Here is a 22,344-nt window from a genome sequence, read left to right as displayed (position 1 = left end):
ACTCTAAGTTTTGTGGCTTCTGCCCCAGCCCCCGCCAAAGGCACTTCTAGGGTTAGAAACTTCCCAGAGAGAGGGAAGGGGACCCTTCTCCAGACTAGATCCAGGCATGCCTCTCTGAGGACCTTCTAACTCTGAGGACCTTCTAACTTCTCATTCTGCAGAAGAGAAAGCAGACATCCGGGGAGCCGCGGCTGGACGCCTGGACTCCAAGGCTGCCTTCTGCACCAGCCTGGCTGGGCGTCGAATGTTACGCGGTCCCGGGCCCAGGAGGACGCAGATTCTTTGGCGCATCACTGTAACCCGGCGAAGCGCCCACAGGCAGGGCGTGGGGCCCGGCCGCCCGAGCTAATGACAGGGCCCGCGGCCTGTGGGTGGCGGCGGCGGAGGAAGCCAGAGGGATCTGGCTATTTCTGTCCGGGACGCGCCCACAGGCCTGGGCCAGGGATGGCCGGGCTTCCAGGCCCCCACCTCTGTCCTCCCAGCCAAACCCCAGGAGGGGCGGGGAGAGGCGCGGGTTGGAGGGCCCAGGGGGCGGGGGCGCGGGCGGGCGGGGGGCGGAGCGGAGTCCCGGGCCCACCTCCGGCCTCCTGCCCCCCGCAGTCCATTCGGGTCCCTCCACCACACTCCGCTCGGACCCGAGGCCGCCGCGCTGTCGCCGCGGACGAGTGTCCCGCGGCGCACCCCTCCCGCCACGCCGTCCGTCGGGCATGGACTCGGGCCGGGACTTCCTGACCCTGCACGGTGAGTGCTCGGCCTTCTCGCGGGGAGGGGGGGCGTCCCCTCCTGGGTCGACCCTGCGAAAACCCGTCCCCGGCCCAGGGCGGGGGACCCCCTGCTCCTTCGGCCGCCCTCCGCCCCGCCCCGGGCCCGCCCCTCGGCCCTTTTGTCGCATTGAGGAAATCTCGACCCGACTGCCGGGCGCGACCCTGGGCGTTTCCAGGCTTGTCCCGCAGACTCGGCCGGTGGGGAGAAAACGGGTGTGCGAGTCTGAAGACTTCCCTAAAGACGACCCCCGGCCCCGCCGCCTTGGGGTCGACCCCCCTCCCTTATCCTGGTCACGGAAGGCTAGGCTCCAGGGTCTGCTGCACTCGCAGGGGCCGAGCAGGGAAGGAACCGGCATCCACGAATAATCAAGTTCTCTCCGCCCTGTCCGGGCCGCCCGGAGAGGCTCCCCAGAGCACAGGCGTGCCTGGACCGCGTCCGGGCGCGTGAGTGTTGCGGGCTGGGAGGAGTAGGGCGAGGAGGTGTGCGAAGTGAGATGTGGCCGTGCCGCAGTAACTGCCCAGCGCAGAAATCAGGGTCAGCGATGCCCGGGCTGGGAGGAGCAGCCCAATAGCCCCCATTTGCGCACCCTCCTGGCCAGACAGGCTCGTGTCTCCACTCTAACTGCCTGTGGCTCTCAGCTTTGTCCAGCCGAGCTCTGTCTCTTCCGAAAGACCGGGGAACAGTTTGGACCAGCTCCTTGTCCTATCGCAGTCTCTCCAGGAGAGAGAGCAGCCGTGGGCTCCGGACTGCAGGGACTGAGGGGGTCTCTTAGCTGAAGGGGTCCCCAACCTGCACCTGGCATCTCTTTGCGCCAGCCTGGGGGCTTACCCACTCTTAGAGGGCTTTGCACTCCAGCCCCCTAGGTCATGTGCCAGCTCAGCAAACCTGCCTCTCTCACTCCAATCACTGCTTAAGTAAGTCCATCTCCCTCTGTTTTCTAGTACCCCTGGAGTCTGAGACGTTAGTGCCCACCACCTACCCATCTAAATCATGGATAGTCTAAACTATCCATCTAGACCATGATTTCTGTGCTGGCAGTGGAGGTAATAGATGGGAAGGGGAAAGGCAGAGCCCTCCAGCTGTCCACTAGAGACCCCCTGGAACTCAGGGAAGACTCAGATGTTCCTTTCAGCCACTGCCCAGTCTGTCTCACGTTTCCTGGTTGGCTCAGACCTGGGCCCCATGGCCCAGAGAGACCTTGCTCAGTGCCCAGAGCTGTTACCCTCTCAAGGCAAACTCTTCCAGCTGGGTCATGGGTTCCCTGCTTTTTCCAGTGCCCCCTCTTCTCCCCTCAGGACAGAGGTATCCTTAGTGCTCCTCCAGACTGGCAGGGAGGCTGGGCAGCTCAGAGGATCACAGTAGAGACATCTCTTTCTCTCTAATCGTCCCTTAGCTGGTGCTGTCTATCCTGCAGACTGCCACCTCCTCCGTGCCTACTTCACACTCAGGCATCCTGTAAGCCCTCTGGTGGCTTCTGACACAGCTGCAGCTTCAGATCATGTTGGGATGGGCTCCAGCCTCCAGCCTCTGTGGCCTCTGTGCCTTTGTCCAGTCTCTTTCTCTCTGTGTGTGTGTGTGTGTGTGTGTGTGTGTGTGTGTGCTTAGTCACTCAGTCCTGTCCAACTCTTTGTGACCCCATGGACTGTAGCCCACCAGGCTCCTCTGTCCATGGAATTCTCCAGGCAAGAATACTGGAGTGGGTTCCCATTCCCTTCTCCAGGAGTCTGTTTCTAGGCAGCCCTAGTATCTTGCCTGGAGAGGGAACTGTGCGGAGTCTCAGTCAGCACCTCTCAGTCTTGTGGCATGGGCTTGGCAGCCCTGGCCCATCCTGTCTGAGACCTGCCTCTCAAGTGCCTGACTGCCCAGCCCTTCCTGCGGAGCTGGCACAAACCCTGCAATCCAAAGCTGCTCCCCTGGAGGCCCTGCTGCTTCTAGCTCATCACCCCAAATTACCTCCCTTAACTGCCTTTGTCCCCTATGCAACCCCCTACCCACCTTGATTGTTTCCAGCTTGTCTGTCCTGGGATTCCAGGCCCACACAACACAGAAACACACTGATCCACACTGATTTTAACTTTTTTGTGCCATGGACCACTTTAGCAGTCAGATGAAGCCTGTGGACCCCTTTTCAGGATCAAGTTTTTAAATGTATAAAGTAAAATACATAAGAATTCGAAGGAAGCAATTTATATTGAGATGTGGTTCTATCCATAGGTCCTCGAGGAGTCCTTGGCCCTCTGGTTAAAAACCATTGTGTGGTTTCTCTAAAACAGAGGCTTCCCCTTACCCTCAGCTCCCTTCACTGCAAATGAAGAACAACTTGTCTGTGCCCATATTCCAGCTCACCTTCACTAACACACGTTCCCATGCTTTATTATTCTCCAAGGTGAGACCTTAGGCAAGTCACTCTGCACTTCAGTTTATCATTATTATTGCCATGCTTGTCTGTACTAATAACTGGCTTTGCGAGTGACTCACTGTCAGTGCTGGTGACTGGAGCTGCAGTGAGGCAAATGAAGGAACTATTCAGAGGCAGCGAGTAAAAGAGAGGAGTGAGTCAGGCCTCTGGGTGATGTCCTGACCTTGGCACACAGGAGGGGCTCAATAAATAATTGCTGGGTGAATGAAAGTGGGGTGGTAACTTACATGAAAGATCCCACTGTACCAAGCACACTGGCAGCACAGTTTCGTATAGAGTTGGAGTCCTCACCTATTTATCAAAGCAAACCTGTGTTAATGGATTCATTTTTAAGATCGGCATTTTTTCAAGAATTCCATTCGCATTTGGCATCTTGGAGATTATTCCACTCAGGTAGAGAAACTCCCTCAGAAGGAAACAGGCCTACTTGGGATTCACATGTGAAGCAACGGCCCACTCAGTCACAATGGATTCGTTGAGTGACTGAGGTAAAATATTTGGCGGGCTCCGGTGTCCGGCCGAGCTCCATCCTCAACTCTGCCTGGCCTGGCCCCACCCGGCTGTCCGCTAGACCCTGCAGCCCAGGCCGCCGCCGGGCCGGGCTTCCCTCCTCGGCTCAATCTCGCCCAGCCCTCTGGTTCTCCGCCAGGTCTCCCGCTGAGTGTTTAGGATTCCCGGCTCAGTCTCCGCCCCCTGGTCGGACTCCGCCCCAACACTGCCTCCAAAGTCGAGGTACCGCCCTCCCTGCCCCCAAACGGCCATGCTTTCCATCGCTGTACCCTCCCCCGGCTCGTCCCCTGGACTCTGGCTCCGCCCCCCGCCGTCTTCCAGAGTCTGACTCTGCCCCACATCGCCTCCCAGACCTGGCTCCTCCCGCTCCCCGCCTCTTTGGCTCTGGCTCCGCCCCAATCCGCTTTCTGGACTCGACTTTCGCCACTGATCTGCTTCCTGGGTTATGGATTTGTTCCACTCCGCCTCCTGGCCCCGGCTCCTCCTTCGGAGCGTCCCGCCTTCTGAGCTCCGGCCCCTTCGCTCCCCGTCTGGATTCCACTCTCCCTTCATCTCCCGGAGGCATCCGTTCTACCCCTCTGGAACTGGCCCTGCCTTCTAGGATATGGCTCCGCCCCGTCAGTGCTGATTTCTGTATCGCTCCGCCTCTAGACTCAAGGCCCCACCCATCCTTCCAGACCCCGCCCCCACTGGTTCTAGCCCCGCCTACCTACTCCGGGTCTCTGCACCTACTCCAGGTCTCCGCCCCCGCTCCCCTCCGAGGAGGTGGTTCCCACCCTAGGGCCGCGGCTGCCTTCTGGACGCCACACTGTCCTGGGCCAGGTTTGCTGGGCCGCAGGGTCACTTCGGAACGTCATGCAGTGCTTTGGGGTCCGGAGGCCGAGCCGGAGACTGAGCCGCTCCAGAGAGCTCTACTTGCAGGAACAGAGCCGCAAGGTGGCAGCGCTCAATGGGCAGAGGCTGGGTAAGGGATTCAGGGGCCCCGAGATCAGGGGAGGCTGGAAAGGCAGCTGGGGCAGGACGCAGACTGTGTGTCTTGGAGCCTGGACCTGTTTAGTACTTCTGTGAGTGTATGACTCGCAGTGGGGCTGTTTTTGCAGGGTTGCCATGTACTGGGGGGAATGGTTACCCTGCCCCTTGCCACTCTCAAACCATCTTGCTTACACGCCTAGTGGTAATTCTGTCACTTCTATGGTACTTGGGACCACTGTGCAGCAATGAGGATATGCAATGCTGTGTAATCAAATGGCACCAGTGTGACAGTGTGTGATGTGTGATGCTGCACACCATGTTTGACTGTGGGAGACAGATGTGACAGTGGGTGACCCAGACAACTGGGTGATTCTGTCATCTGTGTTATGGGGTGTGTGTTCTATAGATTTTCTGCTGTTGCTCTTTGTGGCAGCGTGCACAGGTGGTGGCTGCATAAGGTAACATTTCCTAGCACTGATGCTGTGGGCAGGCTTCTGAGTCCCAACTCCACCGTGTAACTTCCTTGACCCTCAGTTTCATCATCTGTAAAATGGGAACAGTATTGCCTTCCTCATAGGGTTGTTGGGGTGATTAAATACATGTGCTAAGAACAGGATCTTATTGAAATGTGAACTATTATTACGGTGGCTACTGTTATTATGACAATGATGATGTTCCGGCACGGTACCTTGTTTGGCTGTGTGTGACTCCATGTAACAATGTGTGTCACTGTGTGTGGCCCATTGTCTCTTCCTGGTTGTGTATGGCAGTGTATGATGAGTATGGTGGACTGTGTGACTGTGTGTGTGGCTATATCTGTGTAGCTGTGCACTGCTTTGCATCCCAGACTCAGTCTGTCTTCATCAGGCATCACCCTAGGTACATGGGCAGGGCTCTTGGCATCATACACCCCTATGAGCACTGCAGCCTCTCTGCACTCCCCATACAGCCACCTCATTGTGTGCCACTAGCCTGGGCAGACTGATGAGGCTGCAAGGTCAACCCAGGAGTCCCTGAGCTCAGAGGCCCCTCTTTGCCACCTTCCCACAGGAGAAGATGCTGTATAGCTGAGTGAGTGGGGCTGGATGAAGGGGTGCCTATGGACCTTCTGGCTGCTACGGGAGCAAGGGCCGGGGGCAGACCAAAGGCCTCAGAAACAAAAGGGCCTCAAATGAAGCTCAGAGAAGGAGGTATCTGCTTAGGTTTCCCAGCAGCCTGGAGGGTCACTATTATCAAGACCCCCTTTGGGACCAAGGTCTGTGTTCCGGAAGCCATGTAGGCAGCCAAGGGACTTATCTCTGCCTGACCGCCGACAGGGCCACAGTCTGGCTCCAGGACAGGATGAATGTGTCGTCTGCTCACGGTGTTTTCCAGAACTGGAGGGTGGAGCTCCCACAGGCTTCCGACCCTGTGCCCCCACTCCCATCTGTGCTATGTGTGTGCACCCCCAGATGCCCCAGTTGGGCGGGGGTGAGGGGAGGGGAGTGCAAGCAGAGGGCAAGGGGATGTCCCTCTCAGCTGACCTCAGCCTCAGGAGGGACAGTGGGATCCCCCAGCTGAGCTGAGGCTGAGGCAGCTCTTTCCTCTGGAAGGCAGTGGAAACAACCTTGTCTCTGTTCTCTCTCTTGAGCCCCCCCAGACATAGCCACCAGTTGAGGACATTCTGTAGGAGCCTTCTCCTCCACTGGGTCTCCCCTGGCGCTGAAGGGGAACTGCTGACACTAAGGCGGGGGGTGGAGAGACTTGGAACAAAGGTGAGGGAAGGTCACATCAGACATCACCCAGTGCTGATGGCGGAATAGAGTTTCAGAGAGGGAAGGAAGTTGCCTAAAATCGTGGAGGGGGAAGTGTTAGCATGGGGCTATGTTCCCACTGGAGGAGGGTGACTAGGGAGGGATAGAGGCTGAGGCCTCTGTGTGCATCTGGAGCAGGCTGGCTGGGGTGTAGGAAGTGGGGTCATGGATAAAGTGGGAGAACCTATCTGGGGCTGGGGATCTGGGTTGAGACAAGAAAAGCCTGTAGGCCTAGGCACAGGCCCCTCACACTAGACACGCACGGCTTCTGAAGCCTCCACTCTGCTCGAGCAGGATAAAGACTGCTGAAAAGCCACAGAGTTTTCACTTGGGGGACAGAAGGGAGGTGAGGTGGTCTCTTGGCTCTGAACAGTGCTGGCTGCTGGGCTCCATGTGGCTTGGGTGATAGGCTTGAGATGTGCATTTCACCGTTAGTTACACTGATGGGTCATTATGGTGGTGTGGGGTCCCTCTTTGATCACAGTTGGCACAGGGTCTGCTTGGGATGAGGGATGCTATGAAACCAGGCCTGGTGCCCCTTTGGTGTCTCCTGCTTGGGTCTGGTGGGACGAAGGACACTGTCTCTGTGGGAGCCCACCCCCCAGGCCAGCCTGCATCTCTGAAAGGAGCCGGGTGGGAGGGGGCCAGGCAGTTAGGGTTCCTCTACTTCGGGGCCTTGGGCCAGGTGCTGCCTCAGCCTCGGAAAGGCCTGCACTATGCCTTTGGGCTACTCTACCCTGAGAGGTCCCAGACCCAGGCCACTCAGAGATGGGGTGGACAGGGAGGGATGAGGCATCTCAGCAGGCCTCTCCTGGACCCAATACACGATTCCAGAGCCATTAGACTAGGGAGGCTGTTGGGCTCATGATACTCATGGTGCTCTGGGATCCATTTCTGCCTGTGTTTACCCCTCTTCTTTTCTGCTCTGCCTGATCTTTGGTCCTACCTTCCTTCAGGTCACTCTGACCCCTAGGTGTGATAGTGAGGAGCCTACCAAGTCTTTTGGAGCCAGGCCATTTTCTAGGGGTCTGGTCCCCCAGGTGTTCTTTGTCCATTCAGCTGTGGGTTGCAGGGCATTACATATAAAGTGTGGCCTTGAACAGGTGGGTATCCTAAGGTTTGCACAGCCTCAGCTGGAGTCAGAGATGCCTGAAGGCGGGGCTCCTGAATTAGGTTGGAGCAAGGGTGGTGGAAGAAGTGAATAGAGCGCTGAGGATGAGGCTGGTGAAAAAGGAGCCAGCATGGGGCTGGAGCAGCAGGTACCCTAGAGGAGGTGACATCTTACCAGCTCTGCCCCCCAGGCCTACAGGATGACAAGGACCTACAGGCACTGCTGAAGGGCGGCCAACTCTTGAAGGTGAAGTCCAACTCATGGCGGAGAGAACGCTTCTACAAGCTGCAGGAGGACTGCAAGACCATCTGGCAGGAGTCCCGCAAGGTCATGAGGACCCCGGAATCCCAGCTGTGTGAGTGCTCCCAGAGCACCATGAGTATCATGAGTGGGGAGGGGCAGGGTGCTGCTCCTGCGCTCTGATGGGGAAACTGACACTGGCTGGGGGAGGGGTGGGGCTGAAGGTCAATCGTGAACCACAACCAAAGGTAGGGAAACTGAGGCCTGGCCTGGCGGGGCAGCGGTCAGTCATGCAACCAGGATATCAGGTATGGGGGATCTGAGGCGGCCAGGCTCGGAGAAGGGAGTCAGTTAGATCACTGATAGGGAAACTGAGGCCTAGTCTGGGCTAGAGAGGGCAGTCGTGGACCACAGATGGAGATGCTCACGCTTTTTCGAAGTGGGGATACACAGCCATGGCCACAGACGGGAAAAGTCAGGCTCCCAAGTAAGGAGGGAACGAACAATGTTACCAGCGCGCACAGGTATCCACCCAGACATTTGTGGGAAGGAGGGAAGTTGGGCGGATGGATCAGGACTCAGGTGTGGTAAGGCCCAAAGTCCAAGGGCAGATAAGGCCCTTCCGGGTATTGGTGGACAGGATGAGAGGTGGGGCCACAGGAGGCAGCTCCTCCCTGGGCTGGAGCCAGGACAGGCAGGTTGGGGTGGAGCAGGCTGGGACTTGCATAGAGAGGCCTTGGTTGGTGAGGCTGTGGGCCTGAGGGCTTTCTGGAAGCTTCAGAAAAGGTCTAGGAATTCAGAGCTCAAGCCTGAAGATGGAGAGTGCCTCCTGCAAGGTCTTAGGAAGCAAGCTCTGCAGCTCTGCCAACACAGAACGCCCCAAACATTTTGCAAAATGAGAGGTTCCCTCTGCACCTTTACTTGGTGGGAAAAGTTTAGACCAAAGCTATCCAAAAGAACTTTCTATGATAATGGACATGTTCTATAGCTGTGCTGTCCAATATGTCAGCTACTAGCCACCTGTGGCCCTCGAGCACTTGAACCATGGCTACTGTGCTTAAGGAGCTGAATCCCTAATTTCACTGAATTTGAACTAATTTATATGTGAATAGCCATATGTGGCTGGTAGTATGGAAAGATCACTGCAGCTGTTGTTCTCTCGCAGTCCAAGTCCCTGGAAATTCATCACCCAATCACCTGCCCTTGGCTGTGGAGGGGATGCAGGCTGGGTGAGCCCACTAAGCAGGTCTCTGGGGAATGAGACCAGACAGAGGCTCAGGTGGGAGGAGGAAAGGGAGGGTCTGCCAGGCCCCAGGACACTGGACAGAATCCTGAGAAGGTGTGGCCTGCAGGCCCGCAGCAGGGTCCGATGGAGGGAGCCTGGCTGGGTCCTGGGAGCTGTGGGCCGTGGGAGGTCTGAGCAGGGGAGGGCAGGGTCGGAGGGGATGGAGCCAGAAGGGCTCTCAGAAAATGACACTGCACACATGTCGGTCACATAAGACAGGAGTGACCCAGCCCTTGCCTCTGTCTGTGGCTCCAGCCAGGCTCCTTCACAGACCTCGGCCCTGATACAGGGTTTCCTGTTAGATGCTGGCAGTCGGCGGCACCGTGGGAACGGGGCATCGTACTCTTCGAGCCCTGGGGACTCCCGGAAGCCCATCCACCAGCCAGGACATGTGCATGGTTCCCAGTGTGTGCCAAGCACTTGGCGGGGGTGGGCAGGGGACAGATGGAGGAGTAGGAGATCTGGGCATTGCTAGACCTGGGCCGGTGAGATGGGGACCTTGTACCAGGACAGCTATGGGCAGAAGGGCAGAAGGGAGCTCCCAGCCCAGAGACCCAGCATGAGCAGAGGTGCAGGGATACGAACGCAGAAGGGCTGTGAGTGAAGGGCCTTAATCCTGACAGGGAGGGCCACAGGGGCGATAGCCTGGGGGTTGGGCATCAGGAGTGCTCAGGTGAGGAGTGTCCAAGACACAGAGACAGCTCTGGGCTGGGCATGCCTGTCATCTGCTTCCCTCCTCCTGGTGAGCAGTGAGCCTGCGCTCCACCCCCGGGGAAACTGAGGCCAGGAGCAGCGGACGGGGGGCAGTCTCCCAGTGCTGTGTCTCTGCTTCCTGCTCCCCAAGTCTCCACTGCCTCCCTGATCCCGACCCCACTAGCCTCCCTCCGCTTTGGTTACCGCAGACAGGCAAGGGTTATCAGTCAGGAAGGCATCTGGACTTTCTCTCTGGAGTGGGTGGGGAGCTGGCCCCCACCACCCTGGCTTCCTGTTTTCACTCCCAGTCTGGGGCAGCTGCAGCCAGTGTGGGGCCTGGCAGGGCTGGGGAAGGTGCAGGGAGGGATTAAACAGGAATATCCCCTGCACCCCAGACAGCCCAGGGTCTGTGTGTCTCACACCTCAGAGCCTGCTGCCTGGTATGGCATATGCCTCACACATGGGGCCTGCAGGTGACCTGGAGGCCCTTGGGCACTCACCAGGAAGGACAGGCAGGCTGTTGGCCAGAGCTGGTCTCGACCCAGGGAAGGTGGATGTGGATGGCTTGGGATGGGGTTGGGGCAGGGGCAGAACCTGGCTCCAGATGATGGGAGGCCCAGCACGAGCCCAGCTGTAGGGAGTGGCTCACAGCCAGGTCAGGAGGCACCCTGGGGTTGAAGTGGGGCAAGCAGGGCCTCGCTGCTCCTGGAAGCTAGGAAAGCTGGGCTGCCCCAGGAGGGCCCCCTGCTGTCCCCAAGGATAGAATGACATGGTCTCAGACCCCCAGGGGCACCCTCCAGTCTACCTCTTGGGATCCTGGAGCACCAGCCCTCCCAAGGGGCTCCCTGAGATCAGGACCCATAGATGCATGCAGACAAGGCCCTGGCTGCTCCCGACACAAGCACTTTTCCCTGTCAGTGGACCTCTGTCTCCAAACCCCAGGGCCAGGGCTGACTGAGTGTGGCTCCAGGCTCCTGAGTGGTCAGAAGAGCCTGGAGGCTCTCATGGCTGTCTTGGAGGGAGGGAAAGGGCCCAAAGTCAAGTACACCAGGAAAGCATGTGGCCACCCCTCCGTCACAGGCCCCAAGCTCCAGAGTGGCCTCTTCCAGTCACTGAGAGCCCTGCCCTGCCCCAATCCTCTCCCAGGGGCCCCACTTCCTCCCAGCACAGAAACAGGGGGCCTGGGACCATAGGAGCCCTTCCCGCCCTAAAGTCAACCTCCCTCTCCCTGGGCATTTCCACTCTGCCTGCTGCAGCTGTGTCCCCCTTTCCTCCTCCATGTCAGCCTCTTTCTGTCCCCACTCTGACCATCCTCCTGACCCTCACAGCTCTCTCTCTGCCCCCACCCCCTTCCCGCAGTCTCCATCGAGGACATCCAGGAGGTGCGGATGGGGCACCGCACAGAGGGCCTGGAGAAGTTTGCTCGGGATGTGCCTGAGAATCGCTGCTTCTCCATAGTCTTCAAGGACCAGCGCAATACTCTAGACCTCATTGCCCCATCACCAGCCGATGCCCAGCACTGGGTGCAGGGCCTGGGCAAGATCATCCACCACTCGGGCTCCATGGACCAGCAGCAGAAGCTGCGACAGTATCCTTTTGGGGGCAGTGGACCCAGACCCAGCCTGCGGCTACTGGCTATGCTTATCCCCAGGGCAGCCTCGGTATGGAAGACACCTGGCTTGGGCCAACATACCATAGACTGGGTGGCTTAAACAACAGAAATTAATTTGCTCACAGTTCTAGAGGCTGGAAATCCAAGATCAGGGGCCAAGCAGGGTCGGGTTCTGGTGGGAGCTCTCTTCCTGGCTTGTAGATGGCTATCTTCTGTCTTAAAATGTTGGGGGCGGGGGGCGGGATGTGGGGGGAAAGCGGGAAGAGAGAGTGAGCAAGATCTCTGGTGTCTCTTCTTACGTGGGCACTAATCCCATCACAAGGGCCCCACTCATGGTCTTACCTAAGTCTCTCAAGGCTCTGTCTCCAAATACATCACATTGAGAGAACACAATTGGGGGAAGCAGGGAAGGTACTTGGGCCCTCTTTTGTCTACTCTGACCCAAGGGCCAAACAGCAGTGCAGCTCCGTGATGTCCCTCGTCCCCTCGCTATAACCAGCATAGAGCTGGGAGACTGGGGAGGCTGAGGGGAGCTGCCTGCTTCAATGGGAGACCTAATCTTAGACTTAAAAAAAATATTATGTATCTTTTTTAAAAAGTCTTAGTTTTCTTTTTCTTTTTTAATTTTATCTATTAAAGATTTTTTTTTTTTGGCCGTACTGTTCAGCATGTGGGCAGTTCCCTGACCAGGGATGGAACCTGAACCCCCTGCATTGGAGGCTGACTCTTAACCACTGAACCACCAGGGAAGTCCCCTAGACTTAGACATTTTAATGTTTCCTAGAGTTACTGCATTTTTTTTTTTTCTCTCTGGGAGTTCGGGAGGCCATGGTCCACTCCCACTTACCTCTATCCCCTGTGCCATTCTTTGGGGAGTGATCAAGTTCTCCCAGGCCTGGTATGCAGGCCAGCCAGGGGGCTAGAAACAAATTCACTTCAAAATCTAGGTACACAACAATGCCCTAGTCTATGGTTCAAAGAGGTCAGGCTTCGGGTATATAGGATTAGGGTGGAACCAGTACCAACTCTTTTTTTATGACAGCTTTATTGAGATATAATTCACTTACCATGTAAATCATCCACCAGAAGTGTACAAATCCATGCTTTTTAGTGTATTCACAGTTATGCAACACATCAGCCAATGAATTTTAGAATATCCTCATCATTCTAAAAAGAAACCCATACTCTTTAGCAGTTCCCATTTCCCCACAGCCCCCACGGCCTAGACAACCACTAATCTACTTCCTGTCTCACCAATCTATTGATACTTTGTCTTTCTGGACGTATTATATAAATGGAATTCTACAGTCTTTTGTGAAGGCTTCTTTCACTTAGCATAATGTTATGGAGACACACTGGTGGCTCAGCGGTAAAAAAAATCTGCCTGCCAACGCGGGAGACATGGGTTCAGTCACTGGGTCGGGAATTTAGATCCTCTGGAGGAGAAAATGGCAACCCACTTCAGTATTCTTGCCTGGAAAATCCCATGGACAGAGGAGCCTAGTGGGCTTATATAGTCCATGGGGTTGCCAAGAGTCGGACACAACTTAGCGGCTAAACAACAGGGTTTGTACGCGTCATAGCCTGTATCGGTACTTTATTCTGTGTGCCTAATAATATTCCATTTTCTGGCTATTCCACATTTTATTTATCCAACCAGCAGGTGATGGCCATTTGGGTTTCTGCTTCTCTGAATAATGCTGCTCTGAACATTCGTGGTAAGTTTTTATGTGGACATACATTCTCATTTCTCTTGGATACATACCTAGAATTTCTGAGTCTTGTGGTAACTATATATTTAGACTTCTGAACAACTACCTATTTTCCAGAGAGGAAATTTATACTCCCACCAGCAGTGTATGAGGGTTCTGACTTTTCACGTCTTCACTAATCCTTGTTATCTGCCCTTTTTTATGACAGCTATCCTGTGGGTTTGAAGTAGCATTTCACTGTGGTTTTGATTTGCATTTCCTTGATAGCTAATGGGTTGAACATCTTTACATGTGGTTACTGGACATTTGTATATCTCTTTGGAGAAATAGCTATTCAACAGATCCTTTGCCCATTTGTTGTTCTTTTTAATGGACCTATTTAATTTTAAATTATGGTAATATATGCATAAAATTCGCTGTTTTAAGCATTTTTAGGTGAACAGTTCAGTAGTGTTAAGTACATTCACACTGTAGTTCAGCCACCTCCAGAACTCTTCATCTTGTAAAACTGAAACTCTGTACCCATTGAACAGTAGCTCCGCATTCCAGCCTCCCCCAGCCTTTGGCAACTGCTACTGTACTTTCTGTCTCTATGAACTTGCTTACTCTAGGTTCCTCATATAAGTGGACTCATACAGTATTTGTCATTTTGCCATTGGCTTATTTCACTTAGCACAATGTCTTCAAGTTTCTTCCATGTTGTCACATATGTTAGAATTTCCATCCTTTTAATATGAACAATATTCCATTGTATGTATGCACCACACTTCATTCGCCCACTACTGGACACTTGGGTTGCTTCCACTTTTTGTCTATTGTGAATAATGCTGCTATGAACATGAGTGTACAAGTATCTGAGACCTTGTTTTCAATTCTTTGGGGTACATACCCAGAAGTGGAACTGTGAGATCATCTGGTAATCCTATTTTCAGCTTTTTGAGGAACCACTCTACTGTTTGCCATGGCGAGCACCACTTTACGTCTCCCCAACAGCACTCAAGGCTTCCGATTTCTCCACATCCTTACCAACTCTGGTTATTTTCTTTTTAAAATAAGTATCTTACTGTGGTTTTGATTTGCATTTCCCTTATAATTAATGATATTGACCATTTTTATGTGCTTTTGTACATCTCCTCTGGAGATATGTTTATTCAGATCTCTGGCCCATTTTTTAATTGCGTTACCTTCCTATTATTTAGTTGTGAGAGTTTTTTCTTAATATTATAAACACAAGTCTCTTACCAGATATATGCTTTGCAATTAATTTCTCCCATTCTGTGGGTTCTGTTCTCATTTTGGTGGGTTTCTCTGAAGCACAGAATTTTTTGTTTCGGTGAGCTCTAACACATTTACCTTTTGCTTTTCTTGCCTGTGTTTTTTGTTGTCATAATCCCATGGGCAGAGGAGCCTGGTAGGCTGCAGTCCATGGGGTCGCGAAGAGTCGGACACGACTGAGCGACTTCACTTTCACTTTTCACTTTCATGCATTGGAGAAGGAAATGGAAACTCACTCCAGTGTTCTTGCCTGGAGAATCCCAGGGACGGGGAGCCTGGTGGGCTGCCGTCTATGGGGTCGCATAGAGTCGGACATGACTGAAGCAACTTACCAGCAAGAAGGCTTAGCCTAACTCAAAGACACAAACATTTACTCATATTTTTTCTTATAGTTTTAGCACTTGCATTTAGGTCTCTGGTGCACTCTGAGTTCGTTTCTGTAAATTCTGTGTATGGTGTGATAAGAGAGATCCAACTTCATATTTCTTTTGCATGTAGACATACAGTTGTTGAAAAGACTATTCTTTCCTCATTGAATTATCTTTATACCCCTGTCAAATATCAATTGACCATAAATATGAGAGTTTACTGCCTGACTCTCTATTCCATTTGTCCTTTTTTTTTTGGCCACGCTACACAGGGGGACAACCAGGGATCTGAATCCGTAACCCCTGCAGTGGAAGCGTGGAGTTCTAACCACTGGGCCACTGGGGAAGTCCTCTGTTCCATTTACCTAAATTCCATTTATCTAAATGTCTATTCTTGCACCAACACCACGTTTTAGTTACTGTAACTTTGTAGGAACCTTTGAAATCCTGAAGTGTGAGTCTTCCAAATTTATTTTTTTCAAGAATGCTTTGACTGTTTTAGGCCCCTTGAATTTCCATACGAATTTGAGGATGGGGTTGTAAGTTTCTGCAAAGTAGCCAGCATGACCGTGACAGGTATTGTGTTGAATCCGTAGATTAATTTGGAGAGTATTCCTCATTTAACAGTATCAAGTCTTCTTTCTGATCTGCAAATATGGGGTATCTTTCCATTTATTTAGATCTTTAATTTCTATCAACAGTGTTTTGTGACTTTCAGAGTATACAGTATGCATTAAAAGAATTTGTATTTTTATTCATTTTGATGCTACTATAAGGAATTATTTTCTTAATCTCATTTTCTGATTACTTTACTCATTGCTAGTGTATATCCAGCTCCTTTGGGGGACACATTTTGAACTCTGTAGATTCCCTTTATTGTATGCTTTTCAGCATTTCAGGGGCTTTTAAGTGTTTTTCTCAAGGCTTTGTCTGCCTGACTTTGAACTTTTTTTTTTTAATAAATAATTTTATCTATTTATTTTTGGTTGTGCTGGGTCTTTATTGCTGCCTGGGCTTTTCTCTAGTTGCAATGTGCAGGTTCTCATTGCAGTGGCTTCTCTTGTTGCTGAGCACAGGCCCTAGGTTTCCAGACTCAATAGTTGTGGTTCCTGGGCTCTAGAGCACAGGCTCAATAATTGGGGCGCACAGGCTGAGTTGCTCTGAGGCATGTGGGATCTTCCCAGACCAGGGATTGAACCTGTGTCTCCTGCATTGGCAGGCAGATTCTTCACCACTGAGGCACAGCGAAGCCCAATTTTGAGCTTTCCTAACAGCCCAGTTCTATGGCACTTTTCTGACAGTCACTCCTTTTGCACAGGCTTGTGCTTGGACAATCTCATGCCCTCTGCAGGCTTCTTCTGCCTAAATCTTGAGGTCTTAAAGCCATTCCAGCCTGCTGAAGAGCAATCAGCACTGGGACCTTATGCTTGGGTGGACCACTGTGAACTTGTATTTTTTTTAACCTGGAATTCTACCATAATTTTTTTTTTATGTAAATGTATACATATATTTACATAAAACATACTTATATATATAAATACAAATTTAACTATATGGGTATGTTAGAATGAAGCTTTAAGGCCCAGAAAACCTGCCTCCTCCAGAAACTACTGACATTTGAGTTCTCCCTTTAATCTTTTCTTGATGCATTTCATTTTGTCTAGTGGTGCATTTGCCAAAAATAATGAAGATTAATATATTTGTACCATTTTTTATGTACCATTATGTCATAATTAGTTCCCTGTGTTAGTATGCTGCTGCTAAGTCGCTTCAGTCGTGTCCGACTCTGTGCGACCCCATAGACGGCAGCCCACCAGGCTCCCCCGTCCTTGGGATTCTCCAGGCAAGAACACTGGAGTGGGTTGCCATTTCCTTCTCCAATGCATGGAAGCGAAAAGTCTCGGCTTTAATGACTGTGTACTGTTCCACTGAGTGGATGTACTATAAATTAGTGATCCATTCTTTTACTGTCAGACGTTTCATTTGTTTTTATTCTTTTACCTCTATAAATAACACTGCAAAGGACTGTGTTCATAAAACCTTTCAGTATTCAGAAGTGCTTCCTTACCAATGGACTGCTAGAAGTGGAATTACTGAGTCAACTGGTGTAACAGGTTGATATCTCTACATTACCTTCCTAAGGGTTGTTCCAGTTTACTTTGTCCAACTGATGGATGAGAGTGTCCATTTCACCTCACCCTTACTTGCACTGGGAATATACCTTTAAGTTGCTGATTTTATCATCTAAGAAATTGCATCTTATTTCCAAACTGTTAGTATCTTTGATTACTATCAATGTTTGTAAAAGTTTGGTTTACATCCCTTTCTCATTTAGTTTTTAGGGTCATCATACTCTTTTCTTTTTAATTAATTCAAAAACTTTGCTGCAAATGCTTCCTCCAGTCTGTCAGATAGATGACTTTGTTTTTTCTTTATTTGATCCTCAGAATTTTAAAAATGTTGATATGGCGTGATTTATCTTGTGGTTTCTTTTCTGATTTCTTCCCAAAACCTGCTATCATGTTTTCGTTGTGCTCATGAGTTCCCATTTTCTTGTTCTATAATGAGCTCTCTGTTTTCTGTGGAATGTAGTATGGAGCCTCTCCTTCTCTAGTTCTCAAGTTCAAGGCTGATGGGAGAGATAGAGGGAAAGAAGTGGGGACCAAAGCACCGCAATCATGACACCATGATCCAGGCTTTGTTTTTGCATGTGATGTCCCCACCTTTGATCAGTGGCTTGAAATATGCTGTTTCCTAATAAAGAAGCCTTAAAGGCTTTAGTCAAGTTGAGTAATAATTGTATGTTGAAAAGCAAAAGGACATACCTTGAAATGTTAACAGTAGGTACCCCTGGCTGATAGAACTGTGGGGCCTTTGTTTACTTTTCTTCATTTTCTCAGCTGTCTGTAATGAACCTTTTAGAGTGAGAAAATTAACATTTTTTAAAATTTCAAATTTTCAAATTTCAAATTTTTCTGGGTTCAAAGCCAGAAAGTAGGAAAAAGACTCTTTCATTGGATGTCATATTTCCTCCAAAGAGGCTACCAGGTCTTACCCCTGAAATGCAGATGTGCCAACAGCCAGGCCTGTGGGGAGCAGTGTCTATAGGGGCCCTCAGTCCACCTGGGCCTGGGAGTTGACCGTGAGCTTGAACCATGCCTCTGGCTGGGACCTAGGGGGTACCACGGCTCCTGGGGTTCTTTCCTTACTTCTTGCCCAGCTGGATTCATTCCTGCTTGCGAAAAGCTGACAAAAACAAGGACAACAAGATGAGCTTCAAAGAGCTACAAAACTTTCTGAAGGAGCTCAACATCCAGGTGGACGACAGCTATGCCCGAAAGATCTTCAAGGTGAGGCAGGAAGCGAGGGCTGGGTCTGCCTGGCAGTGTGTCTGGAACACAGCTTGGGACCTGCTCTGAGCCCTGCCTACCTGGCGTCCTGGCTCTGCAGGAATGTGACCACTCTCAGACAGACTCCCTGGAGGATGAGGAGATAGAGACCTTCTACAAGATACTGACCCAGAGGAAGGAGATCGACCGCACCTTCGAGGAGGCCACGGGCTCCAAGGAGACCCTGTCGGTGGATCAGTTGGTGACCTTCTTGCAGCACCAGCAGCGGGAGGAGGAGGCGGGGCCTGCACTGGCTCTCTCCCTCATTGAGCGCTACGAACCCAGTGAGACGGGTGAGGGCCTGTGAACTGCAGTTCTGGGCCCCACACTGCGGGAAGACCCCTGGGGAGACGGCAGCCCGAGTAGGGAGCTGGAGGGCAGGGGACGCCTCAGCCATTTCCAGGGCCCCTGGGCGATATTTCCCAGCCCATGCTGGGCACAACGCTTTAAGACGTCAGATGGGGGCCCAGTCCTGGAGAAGGAGGTGATGAAGTCCTGCCCTCGGGGGGCCTCACCGAGTCTGGGACAGAAGAGAAGGAGACAGAGCCCCATGCTGGGGTATAGTCACGGTCTGGTCAAGAGACTCAAACTTACCCCCTTTCCAAGAGATACGCGAGCACCAGCTCAGGATGGGAGGCGGGGCTGTGGGGGCCCTGCTCCCAGGGCGCTCTGACCTGCAGTCGCCCTCCCGCCTCCGCCTTCCAGCCAAGGCGCAGCGTCAGATGACCAAGGACGGCTTTCTTATGTACCTGCTCTCGGCTGACGGCAGCGCCTTCGACCTGGCGCACCGGCGCGTCTACCAGGACATGGACCAGCCGCTCAGCCACTACCTGGTGTCGTCCTCGCACAACACCTACCTGCTGGAAGACCAGCTCACGGGTCCCAGCAGCACAGAAGCCTACATCCGGTGGGGCAGGGCAACTTGGGCGTGACGGGGCGGGGTGGGGCGTGGCGTGGCGGGGCGGGGCGGGGCCGGGCTTGACCGGGGCGGGACCAAGGGCCTAGCCCACACCCCACCTGCAGGGCGCTGTGCAAAGGCTGCCGCTGCCTGGAGCTCGACTGCTGGGATGGGCCCAACCAGGAGCCGATCATCTATCATGGCTACACCTTCACCTCCAAGATCCTCTTCTGCGACGTGGTCAGGGCCATCCGGGACTACGCCTTCAAGGTGGGCGTGCCCCTGGGGGTGAGGAGGAAGATACTCTGGGGCCACCCACCCCTCTTAATCTACCCCTGGGCCTCCAGGCATCCCCCTACCCCGTCATCCTGTCCTTGGAGAACCACTGCAGCCTGGAACAGCAGCGTGTGATGGCGCGACACCTGCGCACCCTCCTGGGGCCCATGCTGTTGGATCGGCCATTGGACGGGGTCGTCACCAGCCTGCCTTCCCCTGAGGTGCCCCACGGGGACCCGGTGCCCAGAGGAGAGGGCAGGGGACTGGCCGGGAGGCCAGCTGAATCTTGATCAGCTGCCCCCTCCATCCTTAGCAACTGAGGGGGAAGATCTTGCTGAAGGGGAAGAAGCTTGGGGGGCTCTTCCCGCCTGGAGGAGAAGGTGGCCCAGAGGCCACTGTGGTGTCAGACGAGGATGAGGCTGCTGAGATGGAGGACGAGGCGGTGAGGAGCCAAGTGCAGCACAAGTCCAAGGTTCGAGGGGGAGCTGTGGGGGTGCGGGAGCAGCCCTGGGGCCTTCCTCCATCATCACCCTCCATCGCCTTGTGGGATGTTCGCCTTGTCTGAGTGCTCTGTGGCTGTCACTCAGACCCTCTGCCCCCTCTCTCTGTCTCTGTCTGGGTTTCTGGCTCTCTCAGTGCCCACCTGCCCTAATCTCTGAATCTAACCTGGGCCTCCCCATGGCCCCCAGGAGGACAAGCTCAGGCTAGCGAAGGAACTCTCCGACATGGTCATTTACTGCAAGAGTGTCCACTTTCGGGGCTTCCCCAGCTCTGGCACCTCTGGACAGGCTTTCTATGAGATGTCATCCTTCTCTGAGAACCGCGCCCTCCGACTGCTCCAAGAATCAGGTGAACCTGGCCCTGCCTCCCCACCCCCTAGATTGCTGCCCATCTGTCTGACCATCTGAGCTGGCCAGGGCCAGGACTAGCTCCCACCCCTCCAGACATCTCCCAGAGCCGGCACTCCATGATGTTAGTGAGGTGCTTGGGCTCACCCAGAAGGCCTCTGCTTCTGACCAACTCATACCCTTCCTCAGGAAACAGCTTTGTCCGCCACAACGTGAATCACCTGAGCAGGATCTACCCCGCTGGGTGGAGAACGGACTCTTCCAACTACAGCCCCGTGGAGATGTGGAATGGGGGCTGCCAGATCGGTATGGGCTGGCTGGGGCTTGGAGGAGCCCTGGGTGAGGGTTTCTGTCTGGAGGGCCAGGGGACTCTGGGGACCCAGGCAGAGCCAGATTCACAGATTTGGCTTCAGAGCTGGTAATCACAGTTTGGATATAATCTCCCGTGAGCAAATACAGCCTCTGAAATTTCATCATTAGCGCACTTGTCCTTTGAATTCTGGCCCCAGAAATGTAATGTAAGGTTGGTGTAGTGGGTCAGTTAGGGCAGCAGGAGGGCAGTAGGCATTGGAGTGATCCTGGACCCTGATTCTATCTCACTATGTGACTCTGGGCCCCAGTGTGCCCCAAGCCAGCTGGGCTCTGGGACCCGAGACACCCCCAACACACACACACACACACACACACACACACACACACACACAGCCTGTGACTACTCTGTCCTGCCTGCAGTGGCCCTGAACTTCCAGACTCCTGGGTCAGAGATGGATGTGTACCAGGGCCGCTTCCTGGACAATGGGGCCTGTGGGTACGTGCTGAAGCCTGCCTTCCTGCGAGACCCCAACTCTACCTTCAACTCCCGTGCCCTGGCCCACGGGCCCTGGTGGACTCCGAAACGACTCAATGTCAGGGTATGGCCAGCCACAGGGGGGACAGGTGCCCTGGGCCTCCCTTCCCCCTCGCTACCATCCTGAACGCTTAATTATCCCTTGCCTCTCCTCAGGTCATCTCAGGGCAGCAGCTGCCAAAAGTCAACAAGAATAAGAATTCAATCGTGGACCCCAAGGTGACAGTGGAGATCCATGGCGTGAGCCGGGACGTGGCCAGCCGCCAGACCGCTGTGGTCACCAATAACGGTACGTGCTGGGCCTGGGCTGAGCCTGGCTCCCGGAGCTGATGTCTGTGCTGTTGACACGGTGCTTGCACCCGCTAGGTTTCAATCCGTGGTGGGACACAGAGTTGGAGTTTGAGGTGGCTGTGCCTGAGCTTGCCCTTGTGCGCTTTGTGGTGGAGGACTACGATGCCTCCTCCAAGAACGACTTCATTGGCCAGAGCACCATCCCCTTGAAAAGCCTCAAGCAGGGTGAGTGTCTGTGAGGAAGGGGAACGACTCGGGCGGCCGGGTGGGATGGGAGGCATTTCTTGGGTGGGGGCTGGCTGTCCCTCGAAGTATCCTCCTGGAGTGAACAGAACTCTCCTGGTGCATCCCTCCCCACCCATTCGCCCGCCAGGATACCGACACATCCACCTCCTCTCCAAGAACGGGGACCAGCACCCGTCTGCCACCCTCTTTGTGAAGGTGGCCCTCCAGGACTAGGCTCGGGGGTTCTGGTGAGGGCTGCCCTGAGCAGACCCGATGGGAGCTGTCCCAGCCCCTCGCTCAGAGCCGGCAGCCCCGTGCCGCCTTCGGCTCCAGCCTCCTGTCTGCTGCTGCCTCTCGGCAGCCCAGGTGCTGGCCCAGTGCCTGGTGCTGCCCTCACTTCCGTTAGGAGCCACACTGCAGCCCTCTCTCCATCCTCCGGCTGGGCCCTGGGCTGAGGGTTTTTATAAAAATCGTCAAAATAAGTACTGTGGTCTCTCTACCTGGATACCAGAAAAATCCCTGTAAAGCACACGTGCGTGTGTGTACATGAATGTATGTGTGTTGTGTGTGTGTGTACATGTGTGTGTGTGTACATGTGTGTGCATGTGTGTCCCAGAGCCCTGGAGCCCCAGCAGCTCATTCTCTACTCCTCTCCACCTTCACAGTGGAGCAAGGTGGGGGTCGGGGGTGTCTGTTCCCCGGGGCAGGACGGACCAGCACGGGACACACCCACTCAAGGTGGAGGGCATGGAGGGCTCAGGCTTTGGAATGTCACAGCCCCCCTTGCCCCCCCAGTCCCAGAGGCCCACTCTCCT

General features: G+C 53.8%; 1 protein-coding gene across 3 annotated transcripts; it reads left to right on the top strand.

The window, feature by feature from the left end:
* Positions 1–613: 613 nt before the first annotated feature.
* On the top strand, positions 614–22,011 carry PLCD1 (phospholipase C delta 1). Of its 3 annotated transcripts, none has more exons than NM_001081576.1 (15): positions 614–741; positions 7,761–7,925; positions 11,148–11,376; positions 17,976–18,105; positions 18,206–18,437; positions 18,850–19,051; positions 19,168–19,312; positions 19,390–19,539; positions 19,632–19,790; positions 20,008–20,167; positions 20,356–20,472; positions 20,899–21,077; positions 21,170–21,302; positions 21,380–21,529; positions 21,678–22,011. In NM_001081576.1, exons 1-15 carry the CDS (start codon positions 708–710, stop codon positions 21,761–21,763), a joined length of 2,271 nt encoding a protein of 756 aa, NP_001075045.1. In that variant the 5' UTR covers positions 614–707; the 3' UTR covers positions 21,764–22,011. The 3 variants fall into 3 exon arrangements, with proteins under 3 accessions (NP_001075045.1, XP_005222429.1, XP_059735439.1); XM_005222372.4 differs by lacking the exon at positions 614–741 and adding an exon at positions 4,108–4,658; XM_059879456.1 differs by lacking the exon at positions 614–741 and adding an exon at positions 6,222–6,420.
* The last annotated feature ends 333 nt before the right edge of the window (positions 22,012–22,344 follow it).

Source organism: Bos taurus, chromosome 22, assembly GCF_002263795.3.
Source record: "Bos taurus isolate L1 Dominette 01449 registration number 42190680 breed Hereford chromosome 22, ARS-UCD2.0, whole genome shotgun sequence".
NCBI classification, from domain to species: Eukaryota; Metazoa; Chordata; class Mammalia; order Artiodactyla; family Bovidae; genus Bos; species Bos taurus.
Note: the sequence above shows the minus strand (reverse complement) of the source record. Positions and strands in the feature narration are given on the sequence as shown.